At 41.6% G+C, this 20,622-nt stretch overlaps 2 protein-coding genes across 4 annotated transcripts in view; one reads left to right on the plus strand and one right to left on the minus strand.

Annotated features, from left to right (window-relative positions):
* The window catches only part of MALSU1 (mitochondrial assembly of ribosomal large subunit 1), a 27,788-nt gene extending 13,120 nt beyond the window's left edge, over positions 1–14,668 (plus strand). The window contains exons 3-4 of the mRNA XM_043462835.1: positions 12,200–12,281; positions 14,456–14,668. Of these exons, the coding sequence (XP_043318770.1) occupies positions 12,200–12,281; positions 14,456–14,643 (270 nt within the window). The 3' untranslated portion in view covers positions 14,644–14,668. The remainder of the gene's footprint in view (positions 1–12,199; positions 12,282–14,455) is intronic.
* A 504-nt stretch (positions 14,669–15,172) lies between these two features.
* IGF2BP3 (insulin like growth factor 2 mRNA binding protein 3) overlaps positions 15,173–20,622 on the minus strand; it is a 143,820-nt gene continuing 138,370 nt past the window's right edge. For 2 of the 3 annotated variants that reach the window (XM_043462832.1, XM_043462831.1), the window contains exons 13-15: positions 18,531–18,662; positions 17,714–17,827; positions 15,173–17,421 (exon numbers count right to left, since the gene is read on the minus strand). In XM_043462832.1, coding sequence (XP_043318767.1) covers positions 17,323–17,421; positions 17,714–17,827; positions 18,531–18,662 — 345 coding nt within the window. In that variant the 3' untranslated portion in view covers positions 15,173–17,322. Of the gene's footprint in view, positions 17,422–17,713; positions 17,828–18,477; positions 18,663–20,622 lie in introns of those variants that run through there. The other variant, XM_043462833.1, reaches the window with a different exon arrangement.

Here is a 20,622-nt window from a genome sequence, read left to right on the forward strand (position 1 = left end):
TCTGTTTGTTTGTGCTTTAGTTCTTGTAAGCCTTGGTAAACATTTCTTGCATCTTCTCAATCATTGCCTCCATTCTTTTTCTGATGTCCTGAGTCATCTTTGCTATCATTATTCTGAACTCTTTTTCTGTAAGGTGGCCTACCTCCACTTAATTTAGTTGTTTTTTTGGGGGGGGGGTTGTCTTGTTCTTTTATCTGGGACGTAACTTTCTGCTTTTTCATCATGATTAACTTTCTGTAATGTGGTTTTTGTTTTAGTTGCTGTAGAACTGCGATTCTTCTTGCTTCTTCTGTCTGCCCTCTGGTGAAAGGGGCCAGGCTTGTGTAAGCTTCCTGATGGGAGGGACCGTGGTGGGGAAAAGCTGGGTCTTGCTCTGGTGGGCAGGGCCTTGCTCTGATCCAACTATCTCCTAGTGGATGGGGTTGCACTCTCTCCCTGATACCTTTTTGGCCTGAGGCGCCCCAGCCCTGAGGTCTATGGACTCTGGTAGGGTTAATGGTGACCCCCAAGAGGGTTTATTACTCCAGGGGGGACCTTCCCAGACAGCTGCTGCCAGTGCCCCCGTCCCTGTGATGAGCCCCTGCCAACCCACGCCTCCACAGGAGACCCTAGCAGGTAGTTTTGGTTGAGTCTGCTGTGGGTCACTGCTCCTTTACTCTGAGTCTTGGTTCACACAAGGTTTTCTTTGTGCTTCCTAAGACTGGAGTCTCTTTCCCCGCCTAGTCCTGCGGAAGTCTTATAATTGAATCCCTGTGGCTTACCAGTGAAATTACCTGGGGATTCCCAGGCCCTCTGTCGGATGCCCAGGCTGGGAAGCCTGACGTGTTTTAGAACCCTCACAATAGTGGGAGAGCTTCTTGGTATTATTGTTCTCCAGTTTGTGGGTTATGCATCTGGCAGGTATGGGATTTTATTTTATCTTGTTGGACTCTGTCCTACCGTCTTGTTGTGGCGGCATCTTTGTCTTTGAACATGGGGTATCTTTTTCTGGTAGATTCCAGTGTCCTCCTGTCGATGGTTGTTCAACAGCTAGTTGTGATTTTGGTGCTCTCGCAGGAGGAGATGAGTGCACGTCCTTCTACTCCACCATCTTGAATCCGAAGCCTACCACACCTTCTTAAGCCATTCATCTGTTTATGGACCTCTAGGTTGCTTCCATACCCTGGGTTTTGTAAATAGTCCTGCATTGAGCATTGGGGTCAGTGTGTCTTGTTGAATTATGGTCTTCTTATATGCCCAGTAGTGGGATTGCTGGGTCATATGATAGTTCTGTTTTTAGGGGATTTTTTTTTTTCATGAAAAGTGGTATTTTATTTAATTTTTAAAATATATTTTAGTTGGAGTAGAATTGTTTTGTTAGTTTTTTTGTGTTAGTTGTGTTGTGTTAGTAGATTGTTGTGTTAGTTTTCGATGTATGGCACTCTGAATGACTTACAAATATACATATATTGCCTCGAGTGTCCCACCCATCCCATTGCTGAGTCCCTCGCCTCTGCGTCATCATAGAACTTGAAGCAGAGCTATCTGTTTTACACATGGCAGTGTGTATATGTCAACGCTGGTCTCCCAAATCATCCCACCCTTGCCTTTCTCCTTGTCCACATGTCCCTTCTCTATGTCTGCCTCGCTATTCCTGCCAGCAAATAAGTTCATCTGTACCATTTTTCGATATTACTTATATGTGTGTTAATACACGATACTTGTTTTTCTCACTTCATTCTGTATGACAAACTCTGGGTCCATCCACGTCACTGCACATGCCCGTTTTGTTCCTCTCTATGGCTGAGTAACACACCATTGTGTGGGCTTCCCTGGTAGCTCAGTTGGTAAAGAAACTGCCCGCAGTGCAGGAGACCCGGGTTCAATCCCTAGGTCCAGAAGATCCCCTGGAGAAGGAAATGGCAACCCACTCCAGTATTCTTGCCTGGAGAATCCCATGGAGAGAGGAGCCTGGTGGGCTACAGCCCATGGGGTCACAGAGGTGGACAAGACTTAGTGACTAAACCACCACCACCAATACACCATTGTATGTACGTACCACATTTCTTAATCCATTTATCTGTGGATGGACATCTAGATTGCTTCCATGTCCTGGACATTGTAAATACTGCTGCACTGAACATTGGGGTGCATGTGTCTTTTTGAATTACAGTTTTCTTAGGATACATGCCCAGTGAGGGATTCCTAGAGCATACGGTACTTCTATTTTTGGTTAGTTTTATTTGTCCAGCATTATTGGTCTTTTAAAAATTCTTTTGAGTTTATTTTAAAATTGGACTACAATTGCTTTACATCGTTGTGTTATTTTTTGCTGTCCAACAGAGTGAATCAGGTATATGTATACATACAAACCCTACCTTGTGCATTTTTCCCACTGCCACCCCCTCCATCCCACCCCTCTAGGTCATCACAAGGCAGTGAGCTGAAGCGCTATATAGCAGCCTCCCACACATGTCACTGTATGTATGACAACGCTACTCTCCTTAATTGGACGTACCCATCCCTTTCCACGTGTCCATGTGATGTTCTCCACTTAAGCAGATCCATTCATGACCTGTATGTAAGTTCATCTGTATCATTTTTTAGATTCCATACACATGTGTTAATATATGATACCTGATTTCTGAGTTACTTCACTCCGTGTGACAGACCCTAAGTCCATCCACAGCAAACTACAGGTTACCCAGTTTCCTTCCTTTGGGGGCTGAGTAATACTCCATTATATGAATCTACCACATCTTAACCATTTGTCTGTGGATGGACGTTTAGGTTGCTTCCATGTCCCGACCATTGTGAATAGTGCTGCAGTGAACATAGCAGCACGTGTCTTTCTGAGTTGTGGTTTTCTCTGGGTATATACACATCAGTGGGATTGCTGGGTCATAGGACAATTCTGTTTTTAGGTTTGTTTTGTTTTTTTCATGAATAATGATTTTCTATTTTTTTAAATTTATTTTTAATTGGAGTAAACTTGATTTTGAATGTTATTTTCTGCTGTAAAACAATGTGAATGAATTATACACATGTCCCCTTCCTCTTGAGCCTCCCTTCCACACAACCCTCTCCCCATCCTGCCATTCTGGGATATCACTGAACATTGAGCTGCGTTCCCTCTGCTTACAAGTGCTTCCCTCCATGTATTTTACATGTGGTAGTGTATATGGCAGTGCGGCCCTTTTGTTTGTCCCACCTTCCCCTTCCCTGTGTCTGCATATTTGTCCTCTGCTTCTGCCTCTCTCTTTTTCCCCCGCAAATAGGTTCATCTGTTTCAGTTTTCTAGGTTCCATATATTTGTGTTAATATGTGATACTTGATTTTCCTTTCTGACTGACTTCACTCTGTTTGAGAGTCTAGTCCTACATCACTACAAGTAGCACAGTTCTGTTCCTTTTAATGGCTGAGTAGTATTCCATTGTATGCGTCCCACATCTTTATCCATTTACTGTGGGTAGACCTTTAGGTTGCTTCCATTTCCTGACTTTTGTAATTAGTTCTGCAGTGAGCGTTGGGATACCTGTGCCTTGCTGAATGATGGTTTTCTCAGGGTATATACCAGTAGTGGATTGCTGTGATATAGCAGTTCCATTTTTAATCTTTTTTCAAGATTAGTGATCTTTCATTTCTTTAATCTACATGTTAACTGGAGTATAATTGCTTTACAATATTGTGTTAGTTTCTGCTGTTCAAAATAAAAAGAATCAGCTGTTTGTATACATCTATTCCTTTTTGTGAGCCTCCCTGCACCCCAGCCCACGTCACTGCTGTCGTCAAAGAACACCAAGCTGAGCTCCCCGGGGTGCACAGCAGCGCCCACCAGCGATCGGTTGATACTTCACACGGGCCGTGTATGTATGGCGAGGCTCCTCTCCCCGGGCGTCCTCTCCGTCCCCTCCCTCGTGTCCATATGTCCGTTCTCGACTTCTGTGTGTCTGTTCCTGCCTTGCAAGTCATTTCATCTGTACCATTTTTCTAGATTCCATATATTTGTGATAATATATCATATTCATTTTTCTTTGAGTTTTATCTGTATGACAGAGTCAGGGACCATCCACAGCTCTACAGATAGCCCAGTTTCATTCCTTTTTATGGCTGAATAATGTTCCATTGTATGTATGTACCACATCTTAATTCATTCATCTGTGGATGGACATCTAGGTTTCTTCCATGTCCTGAATATTGTAAATAGTACTGCATTGAACATTGGGGTGTATATACCCTTTTGAATTACTGTTTTCTCAGATTTTATGCCCAGAAATGTGATTACTGGGGCTTATGTTAGTTCTTTTTAATTTCTTTTTAAGATTACTGACCTTTTTTCAGTTTTTTTAATTTGAATTTTTAACTGACTCTAATTGATTTAGAATGTTTTGTTAGTTTATATTGTCCACCAGAGTGATCAGCTATATTTATACATAATCCCCTCCATTTGTGACTCCCTCCCACCCCTCTAGGAAATCACAAAGCACCAAGCTGAGGTCTCTAGCTCTACAGCAACTTCCCACTTACTAGGTGTTTTTCACATGGCAGTGTATATATGCAAGGCTGCTCTCTCCATTGTTCTTACCCTCCTCTTCATGCATGTCCAAATGTCTGTTCTCTACTTTTGCAACTCTTTTCATGACCTGCATATATGTTTATATGTCTAATTTTTCTAGATTCTATATATGTGTTAATATGTTAATATACAGTATTTGGTTTTCCGACTTATTACTTCACTCTGTACAACAGACTCTAGTTCCATCCATATCTTTTAATGACCCAATTTCCTTCCTTTTTATGGCTGAGTAATATTCCATTGTATATATGTACCACATCTTCACAACCATTCATCTGTGGATGGACATTTAAGCCGCGTCCTCGTCCTGGCGTTTGTGAATAGTGCTGCAGTGAACATTGCAGTGCGTGTGTCTTTTTCAATTATGGTTTTCGCTGGGTGCATACACAGTGCAATTACCAATTCATGTGAAAGTTCTGTTTTTAGTTTTTTTTCATGAATAATGGTTGTTTTTTAAAACTTTATATTTAATTGGCGTATAATGGATTCCCAGTGCTGTGGCCGTTTCTGCTCTACAGCAGTGTGAAGGAAATATAAGTATACATATGGCCCCTCCCCCCCCCCAAATCACACCCATCTGAGTCTTCACAGAGCATGGAGCGGAGCGCCCTGCGCTGTAGAGCAGCTCCCGGGAGCTCGGTATTTCACGGATGGCAGTGTATGCATGGCGATGCCACTCCACCAGTTCATCCCACCTTGCCCTTCCCCCGTGTCCACATGTTTGTTCTCTGCTTCTGCATCTCTGGTTTTGCCCTGCAGATAGGTTCACCTGTACCAGTTTTCTAGATTCCGTGTATATGTGTTAATATATGGTATTTGATTTTCTGGTCTGACTTACTTTACTCTGTCTGTCATACGACAGACTCTAGGTGCACCCATATTGCTACTTTATGGCTAAATAATATTTCATTGTATTTTCCATATCTTATCCACTCATCTGTGGATGGAGATTTAGGTTGCTTATATATCCTGGCTGTTGTAAACAGTGCTGCAGTAAACATTTGGGTGTGTATATATCTTGGTGAATTATGGTTTTCTCATCCCCACTAGTGGGATTGCTGGGGCAGACAGCATTAACAGTATGAAATTTTAATTTTATTAACATACAGTATTAACTTCTAATTTTTTAGGATTATTAATCTGTTATTTATTGCTTTAAATTTATTTTTAATTAGAGTATAATTGCTTTACACTATTGTTTGTGCCGTCCAACAGAGTTAGCTATATGTATACAAATATCGTCTCCTTTGCATTTCCCTCCCACTGCTATTTCCTCTCGTCCCACCCTCTGCGTTCTTTATTCATTCATCTGTGGACACACATGTAGATACCTTCTGTGTCTTGACTTTGTAAGTAGTGCTGCAGTGAACATTAGGGTGCATGTGTCTTTTTGGATTATCATCCTCAGAGTATATCCCCAAGAGTGGAATCTCTGAGTTATGTGCTAATTCTGCTTCCCTCATAGCTCAGTTGGTAAAGAATCTGCCTGCAATGCAGGAGACCCAGGTTTGATTCGTGGGTCAAGAAGATTCCCTGGAGAAGGAAATGGCAACCCACTCCAGTATTCTTGCCTGGAGAATCCCCATGGACAGAGGAGCCCGGGATTGCAAAGAGTTGGACACAACTTAGAGACTAAACCAAGTGATATTTCTTTTTTTTTTGGGGAACATCACTTTACTCTCTGAATCTCAGAGGTTTTTTTTCTCATCAATATTATGGGGGCAATAATATTTGCATGCCTGATCTATCTCAGAGGGCTGTTGGGAAGAACAATTTAACATAGTCATTATATTTAGTGTCATTAATAATAAAAAAAAAAAAACTTTAAGCCTGCCAAGTTTCCTTAAACCTATGCTAATATTATTACGGACTCTGAAAACTGAGGCAATATATCTACTCATACCATTTTTCCTTAGAATTTGACCTTTGGGTTTTTTTTTTAAATCCAACAAACAGGAATTAAAGTAATGGTAGCACACAGTGCAATTTTGTGAGCTGACAACAAATCTCTTGATCTGGGAAAGAAGGGCCGAGTTTTCAGGACTACCTATTAAGTAATAATCCCAGTTAAATTGTCTCCTTGGAGAATCTTACATTTGTTTAAGACTTCATTCTTCTTAAAAAGGGCTTCTCTGTACCTTATCTGGATTGTTCTTCCCAAGTGATATTTCTATTTTTAGTTTTCTTTTTCACAATTAATGATCATTTTTAATAAATTTATTTTTAATGGGAATATAATTGCTTTACAATATTGTGTTAGTTTCTGCTGTCCCAGAAAGAGAATCAGCTGCATATATCCCCCTTTTCTGAGCCTCCCGCCACTCCACCCACCCAGTCCCACTTCTGCAGGTCGTCACAGAGCACCGCTCTGAGCTCCCTGTCCCTACGGCAGCTTCCCACCAGCTCGCTGCTTTATACACGGCGGTGTGTGTATGTCAGCGCTGCTGCTGCTAAGTCATATCAGTCGTGTCTGACTCTGTTCGACCCCACAGACGGCAGCCCACCAGGCTCCGCCGTCCCTGGGATTCTCCAGGCAAGAACACTGGAGTGGGTTGCCATTTCCTTCTCTAATGCGTGAAAGTGAAAAGTGAAAGTGAAGTCGGTCAGTCGTGTCCGACTCTTAGTGACGCCATGGACTGCAGCCTACCAGGCTCCTCCGTCTGTGGGATTTTCCAGGCAAGAGTACTGGAGTGGGGTGCCATTGCCTTCTCCACTGACTCAATTTGTCTCAGGCTCCACTTTACCCATGTCCACACGTCTCTCTCTATTTCTGCGGCTCTATTCATGTCCTGCAGATAGGTTCATCTGTACCATTTTTCTAGCTTCTATACATGTGTATTGATATATGATATTTGATCCTTTCTGACATACTTCACTCTGTATGACAGATCTCAGTACATACACATACAGATGACCCAGTTTAGTTCCTTTTCTCTCTGAATCATGTTCCATTGCATATGTCTGTACCACATCTTATTATCCATTTATCTGTGGGTGGGCATTGAGTTGTTTCCATGTCCTGGCTATTGTAAATAGTGCTGCAGTGAACATGTGGTGGTGTGTCTTTTTGAATTTTGGTTTTCTTTGTGGTTATACCCAGCGGTGTGATTGCTGGGCTGCATAATTCTTTTTTTCGGTGAATAATGGTGATCAGAATGTTTGGTTTACATTGTTGTGTTTCCGCTATACAGCGCTGTGAGTGAGTTATAAGTACACACACACACCCGCGGTCTCCAGCCTCCCTCCCCCGCTGCCCTCCCCCGTCCTGCCCCCTGGGTCACCGCAGAACACGAGCTGAGCGCTGCACGGCAGCCTCTCGCCAGCTGTGTCTCACACACAGAGGTGTATACATGGCCCACTCTTCCCGACCCATCCCTCCCTCCTGTTCGCCCGCTTGTTCTCTACTTCTGCTCATCTGTTTTTGCTTTGTAAATCAGTTCATCTGTACCATTTTTCTAGATTCCATGTGTTACTATACTGTATTTTTCTTTCTGACTAAAGTCACTCTGTATGATAGACTCTAAGTCCGTATCACTAGAAATGACCCAGTTAAATATTTTTATGCTGAGCAGTGTTATTCATCTCACCCTCCCCTTTCCCTGTGTTCACATGTTTTCTCTACGTTTGCTTCTATTCCTGTCCAAGTAAGTTCATTTGTACCATTTTTCTGGATTCCATATATGTATGTTACTGTGTGATGTTTGTTTTCCTGATTTATTGCTGTGGCACTCTACCCATGCAGATTTACTGCAGACGGCCCAAGTTCATTGTTTCATGGTTCGGTGGTACCCCTCTGTATACATGCGCCACGTCGTCTTTATCCAGAGGTTGCTTCCATCTCCTGGCTGTTGTAAATAGTGCTAAAAAGAACACTTAGATGGGTGTTTAATGTTGATTATGGTTTTTCAGAGTATATACCCAGTAGTGCAACTGCTGGGTTATATGTTAGTTGCATTTGTCATTTTTTTCAAGATTACTGATCTTTTACTTTTTAAATTCATTTTTATTTGAAGTGAAATTGCTCTGCAATGTTGTTAGCTCTTCTGTCCAACAAAGTGACTCCCCTGTGTATATATACAGCCCTCCCCCGTGCCGCTCCTCTGGGTCATCACGGAGCGCTGAGCCGAGCTTCCTGTGCTGTGCGGGAACCTTCTGGTAGCTGTGTACACATGGCAGTATGTGACAGTGCTCCTCTCTCCTTTGGCCCCATCCTCCTTTTCTCTTGTGTCCACATGTCTGTTCTCTGCTTCTGCATCTGTTTTTGCCCTGCAAATAGGTTCATCTGTCTCAGTTTTCAGATTCCATGTATATGTGTTAATATATGACACCTGATTTTCTCTTTTTTACTTCTCTCTGTAAGACAGACTCTAGGCCCATCCTATCACCGCAGATAGCACAATTTCATTGCTTTTATTGTTAAAAATACTCTATCATTTCCAACTATTCCAAATTTTCAACATCTTATCCATCCATCTATGGACGGACATTTAGGTACGTCCCACGTCTTGGCTTTTGTAAATGGTGCTGCAGTGAACACTGGGGTGCATGTGTCTTCTTGATTTATCATTTTCTCAGGGTATATCCCTAATAACGGGATTTCTGAATCATATGATATTTCTATTTTTAGTTTTCTTTTTCATGATAAATGACCTTTTAAAATTTATTTTTAATTGGAGTATATATGCTTTACACTATTGTAAAGCTGACCCAGAAGGAGAGTCATCTATATGTGTACACATAACCCGTTTTTGAGCCTCCCTCCCGTCCCACCACCGAGGTCACCACAGCACCGCACTGAGCTCCGCGCCGCATGGCAGCTCCCCGCCAGCGCTTTTACACGTGGCGGTGTGTGTGTCAATACTGCCTCCCAGTCTGTCCCCTGCTCCTTCCCTTGTGTCCACACGTCCATTCTCTGCTTCTGTGCCTCTATTTTTACCTTATAAATAGGTTCACCTGTATCATTGTTCTAGATTCCATGTATATGTGCTAAGATATGATACTCATTTTTCTCTTTCCTACTTACATCACTCTGACGCTCCAGTTCCATCCATGTCACTACAAGTGACTCAATTTTGTCCACTTTATTAGAGAGTAATATTACTTTGTATATATGTACCACACTGTCTTACCCATTCATCAACTATAATTGCTTTTCAATATTGTGTTTGACTCTGCTGGACAGCAGAGTCAATCAGCTGTATGTTTACATATATCCTCTCCCTTGATGCCTCCCTGCGACCACCACCCCATCTGTCCCCCCGCTAGTCATCACAGAGCACCAGGCAAGCTCCGCGCTGCGCAGCGGCTTCCCACAGCTCCCTGTTGACACATGGTAGTCTGTGTGGCAGCATTACGCTCCCAGTTCATCTCAGCCTCCTCTCTCCCCGTGTCCACACGTCCCTTTTCTCCTTCTGCGACTGTCACATCCTGCATATAGGTTCTTCTGTACCATTTCTCTAGATTCTATGCATGTGTGTTAATATACCATATTTGACTCTTTCTGACATACTTCAGTCTGTATGACAGATTCTCAGTACGTCGACGTCGCTACAAATGACCCAGTTTAGTTTATCACTGAATGATATTCCATTGTATGTAAGGACCACATCTTATTATCCATTCATCTGTGGATAAAAATCTAGTTGCTTCCATGTCCTGGCTGTTGTAAATAGTGCTGCCGTGAACAGTGGGGTGTGTGTGTCTTTGAATTGCTGTTTTCTCTAGGTGATGTGAGATCCATCCTGTGTTGTGATTGCTGGGTCATATGATAGTTCCCCCCTTCCCCGGTAGATAATGGTGATCAGAGAATATTTTACATTGTTGTGTTAGTTTCTGTGACCGAGTTGTAAGTGTGCATGTGTCCTCTCCCTCTCCAGCCTCCCCCCATGCACACCTTTCCCCCTCACCCCTCTGGGCCACTGCAGAGCGTGAGCTGAGCTGTCTGTACTGCAGCTGCTTGCTAGCTGTGTGTTTTACACACGCCAGTGTATATATTAGCAATTCTGCTCTCTCAGTTCATCCCACCCTCCTCTGCGCCTGTGTCCACCTGTCGTTCTCTACTTCTGCTTATCTGTTTTTGCCCTGGAAGTCAGTTCATCTGTACCATTTTTCCAGATTCCATATGTCTTCCCTCGTGCAGTTCGTAAAGAGTCCGCCTTCAATGAAGGAGACCTGGATTCAGTCCCCGGGTCGGGAAGATCCCCTGAAGGAAATGACAACCCACTCCAGTACTCTTGCCTGGAGAATCCCATGGACAGAGGAGCCTGGTGGGCTACAGTCCATGGGGTCACAGAGTCGGATGCGATTGAGTGACTAACACTTTGACTAGAAATAGCCCAGTTTTGTTCCTTTTTATGGCTGAGTTATGTTATTCATCCCATCCTCCCCTCTCCCTGCGTCCACATGTCTTTTCTGCACGTCTGCTTTTCTATTCCTGTCCTGCAAATAGGTTCATCTGTACCATTTTTCTAGATTTCATGTATATGTTATTTTTCTGATCATTGCTGTGTGACACTCTAGTCTATCCACATTTACTAAAATGACCCAAGTTCGTTCTTTTTTATGGTTCAGTGATATTCCATTGTATACATGTACCACATCTTCTTTATCCATAGGTTGCTTCTGTCTCCTGGCTATTTATTGTAAATAGTGCTGCCATGAACATTTGAGTGGGTTTTTGTTGTTGATTACAGTTTTCTCAGGGTATAGACCCAGAATTAGGATTGCTGGGTTACACATCTAATTGTTTTCAAGATTACTGATCTTCTGTTTTAAAATTCATTTTTATTTGGAGTATAATTGCTTTAGTGTTGTTAGCGCCTCTGTCCAACAAAGTGACACCCCTATGTGTGTACATGTAGGCCCTCCGACCACCACTTCCCCATCCCACGCCTCTAGGACGTCAGGAAACACCAGACTCTGGTCCCCATGCTGTGTGGCAGCTTCCTAGCTGTCTGTTCACACAGGGCAGTCTGTATATGGCGGTGCTGCTGTCCCAATCTGTTTTAGCCTTCTGTTTCCTTGCATCCACCTATTTGTTCTCTACATGTGCTGCTTTATCCTTGCCCTGCAAATAGGCTCATCTGTACCTTTTTTCTATATAATATAAAATATTAACATTAATATATGATGTTTTTCTCTTCCTGTTTTCACTCTACTAACAGACTACAAATGACCCAGTTTCGTTCCTTTTTATGGCTGAGTAATATTCTATTGTATATATGTACTACATCTCATCCATTTGTGGGTGGACACACAGGTTGCTTTCATCTCCTGGGTATTGTAAATAGTGCTGTATTAAATATGGGGTGCATATGAATAGCCTGAGCCCTGAAACAGGAAGAAGCATCTGTCTCCCCTGAGGGTGAAGGGAAGCTGTGATGGACAGAAGGAAGTTGGTGAGAACTGGATATTGAATTTAGGCTTGTCTACCTCAGAGGCACTTTGATTGGCTATCAAAATGGTTTGGGCTTCAGGAGAGATCTGTAGGATGTGGGTAGGATTTAAGGGGGGAGCTGTTATTAAGGGGTTTGGCATAGCTGTGAGGAATGAATAAGCATGTTCCCAAGTAAGTCCAAGACTCCTCAGTAAGAACAGACTTCCCCCAACCTCTTCCCCTTTAACATGTGACCTGGCTTTTTACAGTACAAACACCTGAAATGTAAAAGTGAGCCTCACGTAAAGATCGAAGGGCAGGATACTGATGACTGGCTCTGTGTGGACTTCGGTAAGTTACTTTAGCACATTCTACAGGTAAATAATTGATAATGCACTAATCGCAAACTATGTTCAGTTGTGAAAGGATCAAGGTCTGGATGTTTTTCCGCAAAAAGTTTTTGATAGTTGTTTGAAGTTTTCTTTGGTTTTAACCCACTCACTCGGTCTTTTTCCCATCTGAAATCCTCATCTCACCTAGTGTGTATTAAGTAGCCACACAGGTCAGAAAGCTGATGGAGAACAGGATGAATAACATCAGAGAGATCCCCAGTGGCGGTAGAAGGCTCCTTGGTGTGCATAGAACCTTGGCCTTAAGTAACTCCTGTAAGTTGAAGGGGTTCTAGGCACAGGGAATGATAAGAAAAGCAGACTGGAATTCTGAGAAGACCTAACAGATTTGAGAATTAACATATACATAGTTTCAAAGTAACTCCCCGGAATGTACTTAATACAAAGGTAAAAACAGTACCTGTAGAACTGTGCAGGCTCTGAAATCTTGTGAGCTGAAAGAGTTATTCAGGGGTTGATAAAACAGTTTGTTCCTCAGCAAGAGCAGTAGCAACATCAAGCAGCCTTTTTGTACCAGGTTCCCCGAACAGCACAGCACCGGATGGCACCTGCCCACGGAATTCAGAGAGATGAACCCAGAGATTAGTGCGCCCCTGTCTTTTGTGTGGGCAGGAAGCAGGTCTGCAGTTACTCTGGGAGAAAACATCAGGGTTTCTCACCCATGTCACTGTTAGCACTTTGGGCAGGGAGGATTACTCTGCGTTGTAGGAGGTTTGGCAGCATCCTTTCTCCTCTCTGCACCCTGTAAAGGTGACAATTAAAAATGTCCTGACGGATGCTCACTATTAGAGGGATGCAGCTCAAAACTACAATGAGCTATCACCTCACACAGGTCAGAATGGCCATCAAAAAGTCTACGAACAATAAATGCTGGAGAAGGTGTGGAGAAAAGGGAATGCTTTTGCACTGTTGGTGGGAATGTAAATTGATACAGCCACTATGGAAGATGGTATGGAGATTCCTTAAAAAACTAGGACTAAAACCACCATATGACCCAGCAATCCCACTCCTAAGCATATACTCTAAGGAAGCCAAAATTAAAAAGACATATGTTTCCCATTGTTCATTGCAGCACCATTTATACTAGCTGGAACATGGAAGCAGCCTAGATGTCCATCAGCAGATGAAAGGATAAAGAAGTTGTGATACATATACACAGTGAAGTATTAGCCATAAAAAAGAACACCTTAAAGTCAGTTCTAATGAGGTGGATGAACCTAGAACCTATTATACAGAGTGAAGTGAGTCGGAATGAGAAAGATAAATCTCGTATTCTAATGCATATATATGGAATCTAGGAAAATGGTACTGAAGAATTTACTTACAGGGCAGCAGTGGAGAAACAGACATAGAGAATAGACTTATGGACGTGGGGAGAGGGGAGGAGAGGGTGAGAGGTATGGAAAGAGTAACAAGGAAACTTGCATTACCATGTGTAAAATAGATAGCCAATGGGAACTTGCTGTATGGCTCAGGAAACTCAAACGAGCTCTGTTTCAACCTGGAGGGGTGGGGTGGGGAGGGGGACGGTAGGGAGGTTCAAAAGGGGGGGTATGTGTATACCTATGGCTGAGTCATGTTGAGGTTTGACAGAAAACAAAATTCTGTAAAGCAATTACCCTTCAATAAAAAAAATAGGTGAAATTAAAAAAATAAATAAAATGTCCCTGATTGAGAACCACTGTTGTAAGCAAACTTTCTCTTTGTTCCGGAAGGAGACAGTATTTCTAAGAATATTTGCCAGCATCCTTAAAAGTATAGTCGAGGATAAAACTCTGCCGTTTTGCTCCCAGGCTGTGCAGAATTACAGTACTTCTGGATTGTCTACCGGGCGAAACCTGATAGCCCCACCTCTGGTTGTGTAGGTTATCCACAGGCAGTGTTACATACTGACGTTATATAGCATGTGTCTGATGCACTGAGAGAAGCGCAGCATCACTTCTGCAGTGTTTTTGCTAGATGGTGTCCACAATTTACATTTCTAGGAAGTTCTCAGGTAATGCTGATGTGGGGTTCACACTCTGAGAACCACTGCTCTAATTGTCACAGATTTGTGAGATCAGAAGGATGGAAGTAAATGAACTGCTTCTTATGATTTTTATCTGTCCTTGGTAGGCAGCATGGTGATTCATTTGATGCTTCCAGAAACCAGAGAAACCTATGAATTAGAAAAATTATGGACCCTACGTTCTTACGATGACCAGTTAGCTCAGATAGCACCTGAGACCTTACCTGAAGACTTCATTCTTGGAATAGAAGATGACACTTCATCTCTGACTCCTGTGGAGTTTAAATATGAATAAAATGAACTGCTTTAGTCATTTCAAATTTGGATTGAGTCACTTCTTTTAACCTAGTTGGTTGTTATGAAAACAGGTATTCTCTTTGGGTTCTAATCCTGACACATGGAAATTGTAGGTAAGTGAGCTCATTTTCATACCACGAATCATTACATTCAAATTAAATATATTGTCTTTATTTTTGAGACTCCAGCAGATCACCTAGAAGTTGCATTGGCCCCTGTGTTTCACTTGAACTGCTCTGCTCAGAGTGTAATCTTACGTTTAAATCTTATTCTATAGAATAGTATAGCCAAAATTTTTTTAAAAAGCAAACAAAACCACCCCACAGGTCCTGTAACTTACCTTTTCATTCTCAGTTCATATGCAACAGTATTATTATCAAGGTTCACAGTAAGGCCAGTAGTAGATACTGGTGCCTACTTTGAGATTGACATGGATTTTTAGCAATACGAAGTTTATATTTTGATGAAATTCAGGACATTCAGAGTAATCTGAAAAGCCAAAAATAAAACATACCACACACCAAGGCTGCACCTAATAATGAAGTACTTTATTCTGCATCAAGGTATCTGGAAAATGGAGCCGCATTTGGGGCACATTACAGGTGAGGAATGATCCATATGTGGTGAGTACAAAACTCAATTACAGAATTACTTCCTAGTATTACCAGATACTCCATTACCAATACTTCATTGAAAGTAAAACATGATTTGCCACACTAGAAGGCTAGAAGTGAAATATGACAGAATTTAAACAGGCAGATATAAATGTAGCACCTATCTGTATTTAAAAAAAAAAAAGCTTGAAAAATCAAATACTGAGGAAAAGCTCTGGCCTTAAGCCCATTTTACCCAAAATCCAACCAGAAAGCCAATCCATTACTTTTTTTAAGCAATTCATTGTATAGAAAAAAAAAGCTTGATGAATTCTGTGACAAAAAGGGCACTTTTTGGCTAAAACTACAAAATAAACTGGTTTTCTGAAAACATTTAGAAAAACATTTCAAGTCATTTTCAAAATGTTTAATTGATACAGTGATCTTCAGAAGAACTTACCTAGTCCGTGTAGAAATTCATCTTGAAATACAAATGAAGCAAAATGATACTTCAAGGGTTATATCTGCCCTTCAGATCGGTATTATATGATGACTGTGATTATTTAATGAACAAAAGTAACACAATTCTGAGAGCAGTGTGGCCTCGGAGGCCACTCACACCCACGTAATTGTACATACCAGGCTTTGCCATCAAGTTAAGGAATGGGTGAATGCGTTCAGTAGCAAAGGTCAAATGTATTATCACAGTCATTGAAATTATATTTCCAAAGTTCTTTTCTTTTTCTACCTTTTGACTTATTTTCAGATAACTGGTTGCAGAGAATACAGAAATCCTCCTGCATTGTATGTAATATTTTAGGTGGCCTTTCATTTATCTTGATTTATCATTGCTTAAAATCTTCAAAACAGCTTACTTTGAGGCTCACGACAGTGCCTGGCACATGGAGATGTAGCCTTTTTATTGCCTTTAAACACTGTCACACCATCTGACTGCCCCACTGGTCTTCACAAAGCAACTCTTTTGGGGTCTGCTCCAAGCATAGACCAACTGGTCTGAAGTGTATTGGCAAACTAAGCATCCTGTAAGGCAAGCTAAAGCTCTCTTCCTGCCAGTCAGTTAAGTTCACGGGGGCTGCATGTCTCCATAGATACACTTACTTTAGGTAGTGATAGTCAAAAGCAGAAAGCATTTATGCGTTCAGTCACATAGCCAAACAGAAAAACTAGTCGTTCCAAAACCTCCTGCAACCACTTTGCTCTGTTAGTACCATCAAAAACTTCCCTACCACAAACAAAAGGTATTTGCTGCTCTCCAAATATAGGCACTGCTCCGTATCACTGAACATTTATTGGATTTTCCAACTAATAACTGTCAGAAGCCTCAAAAAACGTGAAATTTTTCCAGCTTTACTGTCACCAGCCAGAAGTAAAATTTCTCAGTTATTTGCCTGTTAGCTAATTAAATTTATTTTTTAAAAAACAGTTGGACTTATCTTTATAAAGTATATAAAATTTTCAGGAAAAAAAAAAAAAACAATTTTGCTTTCATTGCATTACTGAGTACCTGAGGTAGTTGAGTAAAAATGCACGTTTAATACCCCTGCCAACACCATTCAGCACTTCCCTTAGGTTATTTGTGTTAGTGTTAAACTGAGAACAGTCTTTCTATGCTAATAGGTTAACATTTAAGTACTTGTGATAATTCTGTTCTGATCCAATTTTAACAATTGGACTTAGGAGCAATCTAGTTTTATTTGATGAGTTTCATGAATGCACCATTTAAACCAATTTCTGGCATCATGGGGGAAATGAATATTTTAAAAAATTAGATATTTGTTATACTGAGAAATGCAACAAAAGGGAAGTGCAGAGTTCGTCTCTTTCCCTCCTTCCCCCCTCATTTTTTTCTTTTTTCTTTTTTTAAAGCTGGGTGTCATACATTTCAGAGAGCATAAAGTATACATTCTCACAGAGACAGGAGTTCGAAAGCTGCCTGGTCCTCAGAAACAACTGGCTAGGTAAACAGCTGTGCGCGTGGCGCTGGGTGGGCCAGCGCCCGGCTGTCGGCTCGGCAGTCTGTCTTTGGTCTGGCGGCTGCCTCTGCGGCGGGCTGTCCCGAGCCCTCACTTCCGCCTTGACTGAGACGGCCCACTCTGCAGAGCTTTCTGCTGTTGGTGCTGCTTTACCTGAGTCAGAATTTCCTGAATTTTTCTCTGGGCAACCTGCAAAAGGAGAGGGCCTTGAAATTTCTACCTGATCACATATTCTAGGAAGTTATTTTACCTCTTCCATTTTTTAAATTAACTTCAAATTAAAATTTATTTGAAGATTAAAGATACGTACTAATTAGTTTGCTAGCAGAGTCTCTAAAACCACCTGCTGAAAGGGGGATTTAACGTATTAAGCATCAAACACAGCCTTGAATATTTATATGACGTGGAGACCCCCATGGAGAATGGCTTCCGTTCGCGAGGGCAGCAGCAGCGCTGCCCTGATACACTGGAGCCCACTTGCCTGGCAAGCATAGAAGTGACCAGTTATTTTGACGACCACCTGGTCATTCTCATCAGGAGTCTGGTCACGGGGAACAACAACTTCTGCACTTGACAAATTCTGGAGCTCATTCACCTGAAGGAGATAAACAGAAATCATGTTAAGTGGAACTGTTGGGGTTTTTTTTATTTTTTAAAAAATTACCATTGCCTGAACACTTGTACCAAAATATTGAGCTATGTCTTTGTAAATCTCATCTAATATACTAATAATTCTATTTGGTTATTAGTATTGTCCCATTTCACGATAATTAAAACTAAGCCCCAAAGAAACTGACTTACCTACAGTTACATAAATTAATGACAAAGCCAAATTCAAACCCTAAAAATCTGATTCCAAAAATAATTGCAGTCACTTCCAAGTCATTTTCAAAGCTGTTTACGATTTTGAAGTTATATATGTTAAAGAGAAACTGGAAACCAGTTTTCAGTTATAGAGGTGTAAGTTACAAAGGTAGATGAAACTTTTTAGAGTTTTCTTTTCATGTCATTAAGTATTTTTGCACAATAGAAATAAAAAGCTGATGTTTATCAACAGAAAAATGCAAAAGGCCCCTCATGAGACAGTCCTCTCCCACAGAGTGGTCTGAAAGAGAGGCACTGCTTTCACCAGGAGCTGACACCCAACACTCAGGAGGAACAAAGGGCAGTCTTCTCCAAACCTTGGCCCAGATGTCCTGCTTTTATAAGTTAGCCAAAATTCAGGGACTTGGAACTCCTAAGTACCTTTCAACGCTTTCCCTTTCATACCACTGCACAGGTTTTGCTGAAGTACTTGCCGTTTTGCCTCCTTTTCCAATAACTCTGCCAGCAGCAAAGGATGGCACTCTGATGTGAGCTTCAAGTTTCACCTCTTCTTTAGGACTAACAAAATTTTCTTCTTTAATTTTTCCATAAATTCTTCCCTGAGCCTACAGAGGAGAACATAGCCTATCAGTGTCATTCATGTAGGAAAGGCCAAAAGGTTCCTTAATTTTACAGTGGGTAAAATGAATGGCCTGGACCCACTGGAGCAGCGCTTTGCGGTGATACATGTGCACCTGACGGTGGAACACTGCCCGAGAGACGGCAGGAAGCCCTAGAAAAGGTTGACGACAGTGGTGGCGACATCACAGATGAGGCAGCTCTCCAGTCTTGAAAGGTGAAACTCTCCTGCTGGCAGTAAGATGGTAACTGCATTTTTCTTGAGTAACAGAGACTGAATGAACTCCAGAGCCACGTACATGAGGCTCACAAGAAGCCAAGCTCATGTCTAAATGGGCCAGCAAGGAATATTTTCTGTCAAACATTTCATGAGCCAGATGGTTTCTACTTTGAAGCTACAAAATCAAGTTAACATATACAACTGATATAGTCAAACATATCCTGTCAATTGCTGCATACAACCAGAAATTATACATAGTAAATCTCCGATTATGTATAACCACAAATTTGCTCTGGTATACACCAAAGGAAAAAGAAACCACAGTTGGTTTCATCCAACAGGCTGCCACAGCAGAGAACAAAAACACAGGTACAAAACATGTTTTCATCGGTGCAGAGGTAAGCTCATTTTAGGGGGTTACAGACATTTAAAAAAACATCTTAGTACCCTATATTTCAGTCATCCTCAAAGTCTCAGGCCACAGGTAATAATTATTGACACAGCCGAAGGACACAAAGGATATATATTGTCCTCCAAAACAGTGTTTCTTATGATTTTATTTTTTTCATTTATTTTTATAAGTTGGAGGCTAATTACTTTACAATATTGTAGTGGTTTTTGCCATACACTGACATGAATCAGCCATGGATTCTTTCTAATATTTAGATCTGTTTCTAATACTTAGATCTCTAAAATAATTTGTAATTATCACTGATCACATAACTGATATTGAAGCATTAGAGCTTTTCTTACATGTCCCATTTAAGGCAAGTGCACAACATGGGCAATGGAGGGTATAGAGAAACAACTTCTGAATTTCCCAGCATACAAGCATTATAAAAATTACAAGATCCACTTATAAAACAGTAAAGATAACTGATGTTTGTATTCATCTTTTAATATTTCAGGCTAAAAGCGGCTGGTCCTGTAAGTATCTGGGGGAGGATGTAGTTTCCAGCATTTCTGAGTTCTGATCTGAACTGCTGGGACCACAAGGCCGGTATGGAGAGTCTGAGCCTGGCCAACTGTACCCACATCTCAGAGCACCTCCTTTTGTCTCCTGTACCCCGTAAATGAAAAAAGTTGCAGATTTTTAGTGAAAAATGGCCCATGGAAAAAGAGAGGTGAAAATGATGGTTTATAACTTAGCTACGTTTTAGAGCTAGGAGAACTAAGGCTTAAAGAGTTGTTCTGTTAACACAGCTGCTAAGTAGTAGAAACAGGACAGGGGTTTCGGGTAAATTACCCTGAATTGAGCAGCTGCTTTTACCTGTGACAAACCAGACACCCTAACTGAGTTCTGTGGGAGAAATCATATACTCAAAGGTATGTATGTATGTGTGAATTTGAGGATCTGGCATGGTCTTAGTCTGATTCATCCCAAGTCCGCTTACCACCACTGGCGCATTTATACTGTTTCCTATGTGTCCAACACCACTTTAACCACTTGATTTATTAAACCATATAACCTTGTTTAAACTTTGTGGATGTTTTTAACCCCAATTTTACTGATGAGGAGCTAGCTAGGAAAAGGTTAAGTAACTTGCCCAAGGTCGTATCACTAGTAAATGGCAGAGCTGGTACTTGAACCAGCAGCCTGGCTGCAAAGGCTCTGGCCTTCATCCCCCTACTGCACCACCTCTCAGGACAGAGTGGGAGGCATTCTGGCCCCAAGCCCCCCAAAATGACTGATGGTTCATACCAGGACAGATGCCTCAAGAGTCCCT

The sequence above is a fragment of the Cervus canadensis genome, chromosome 3 (assembly GCF_019320065.1).
Source record: "Cervus canadensis isolate Bull #8, Minnesota chromosome 3, ASM1932006v1, whole genome shotgun sequence".
Lineage (NCBI taxonomy): Eukaryota > Metazoa > Chordata > Mammalia > Artiodactyla > Cervidae > Cervus > Cervus canadensis.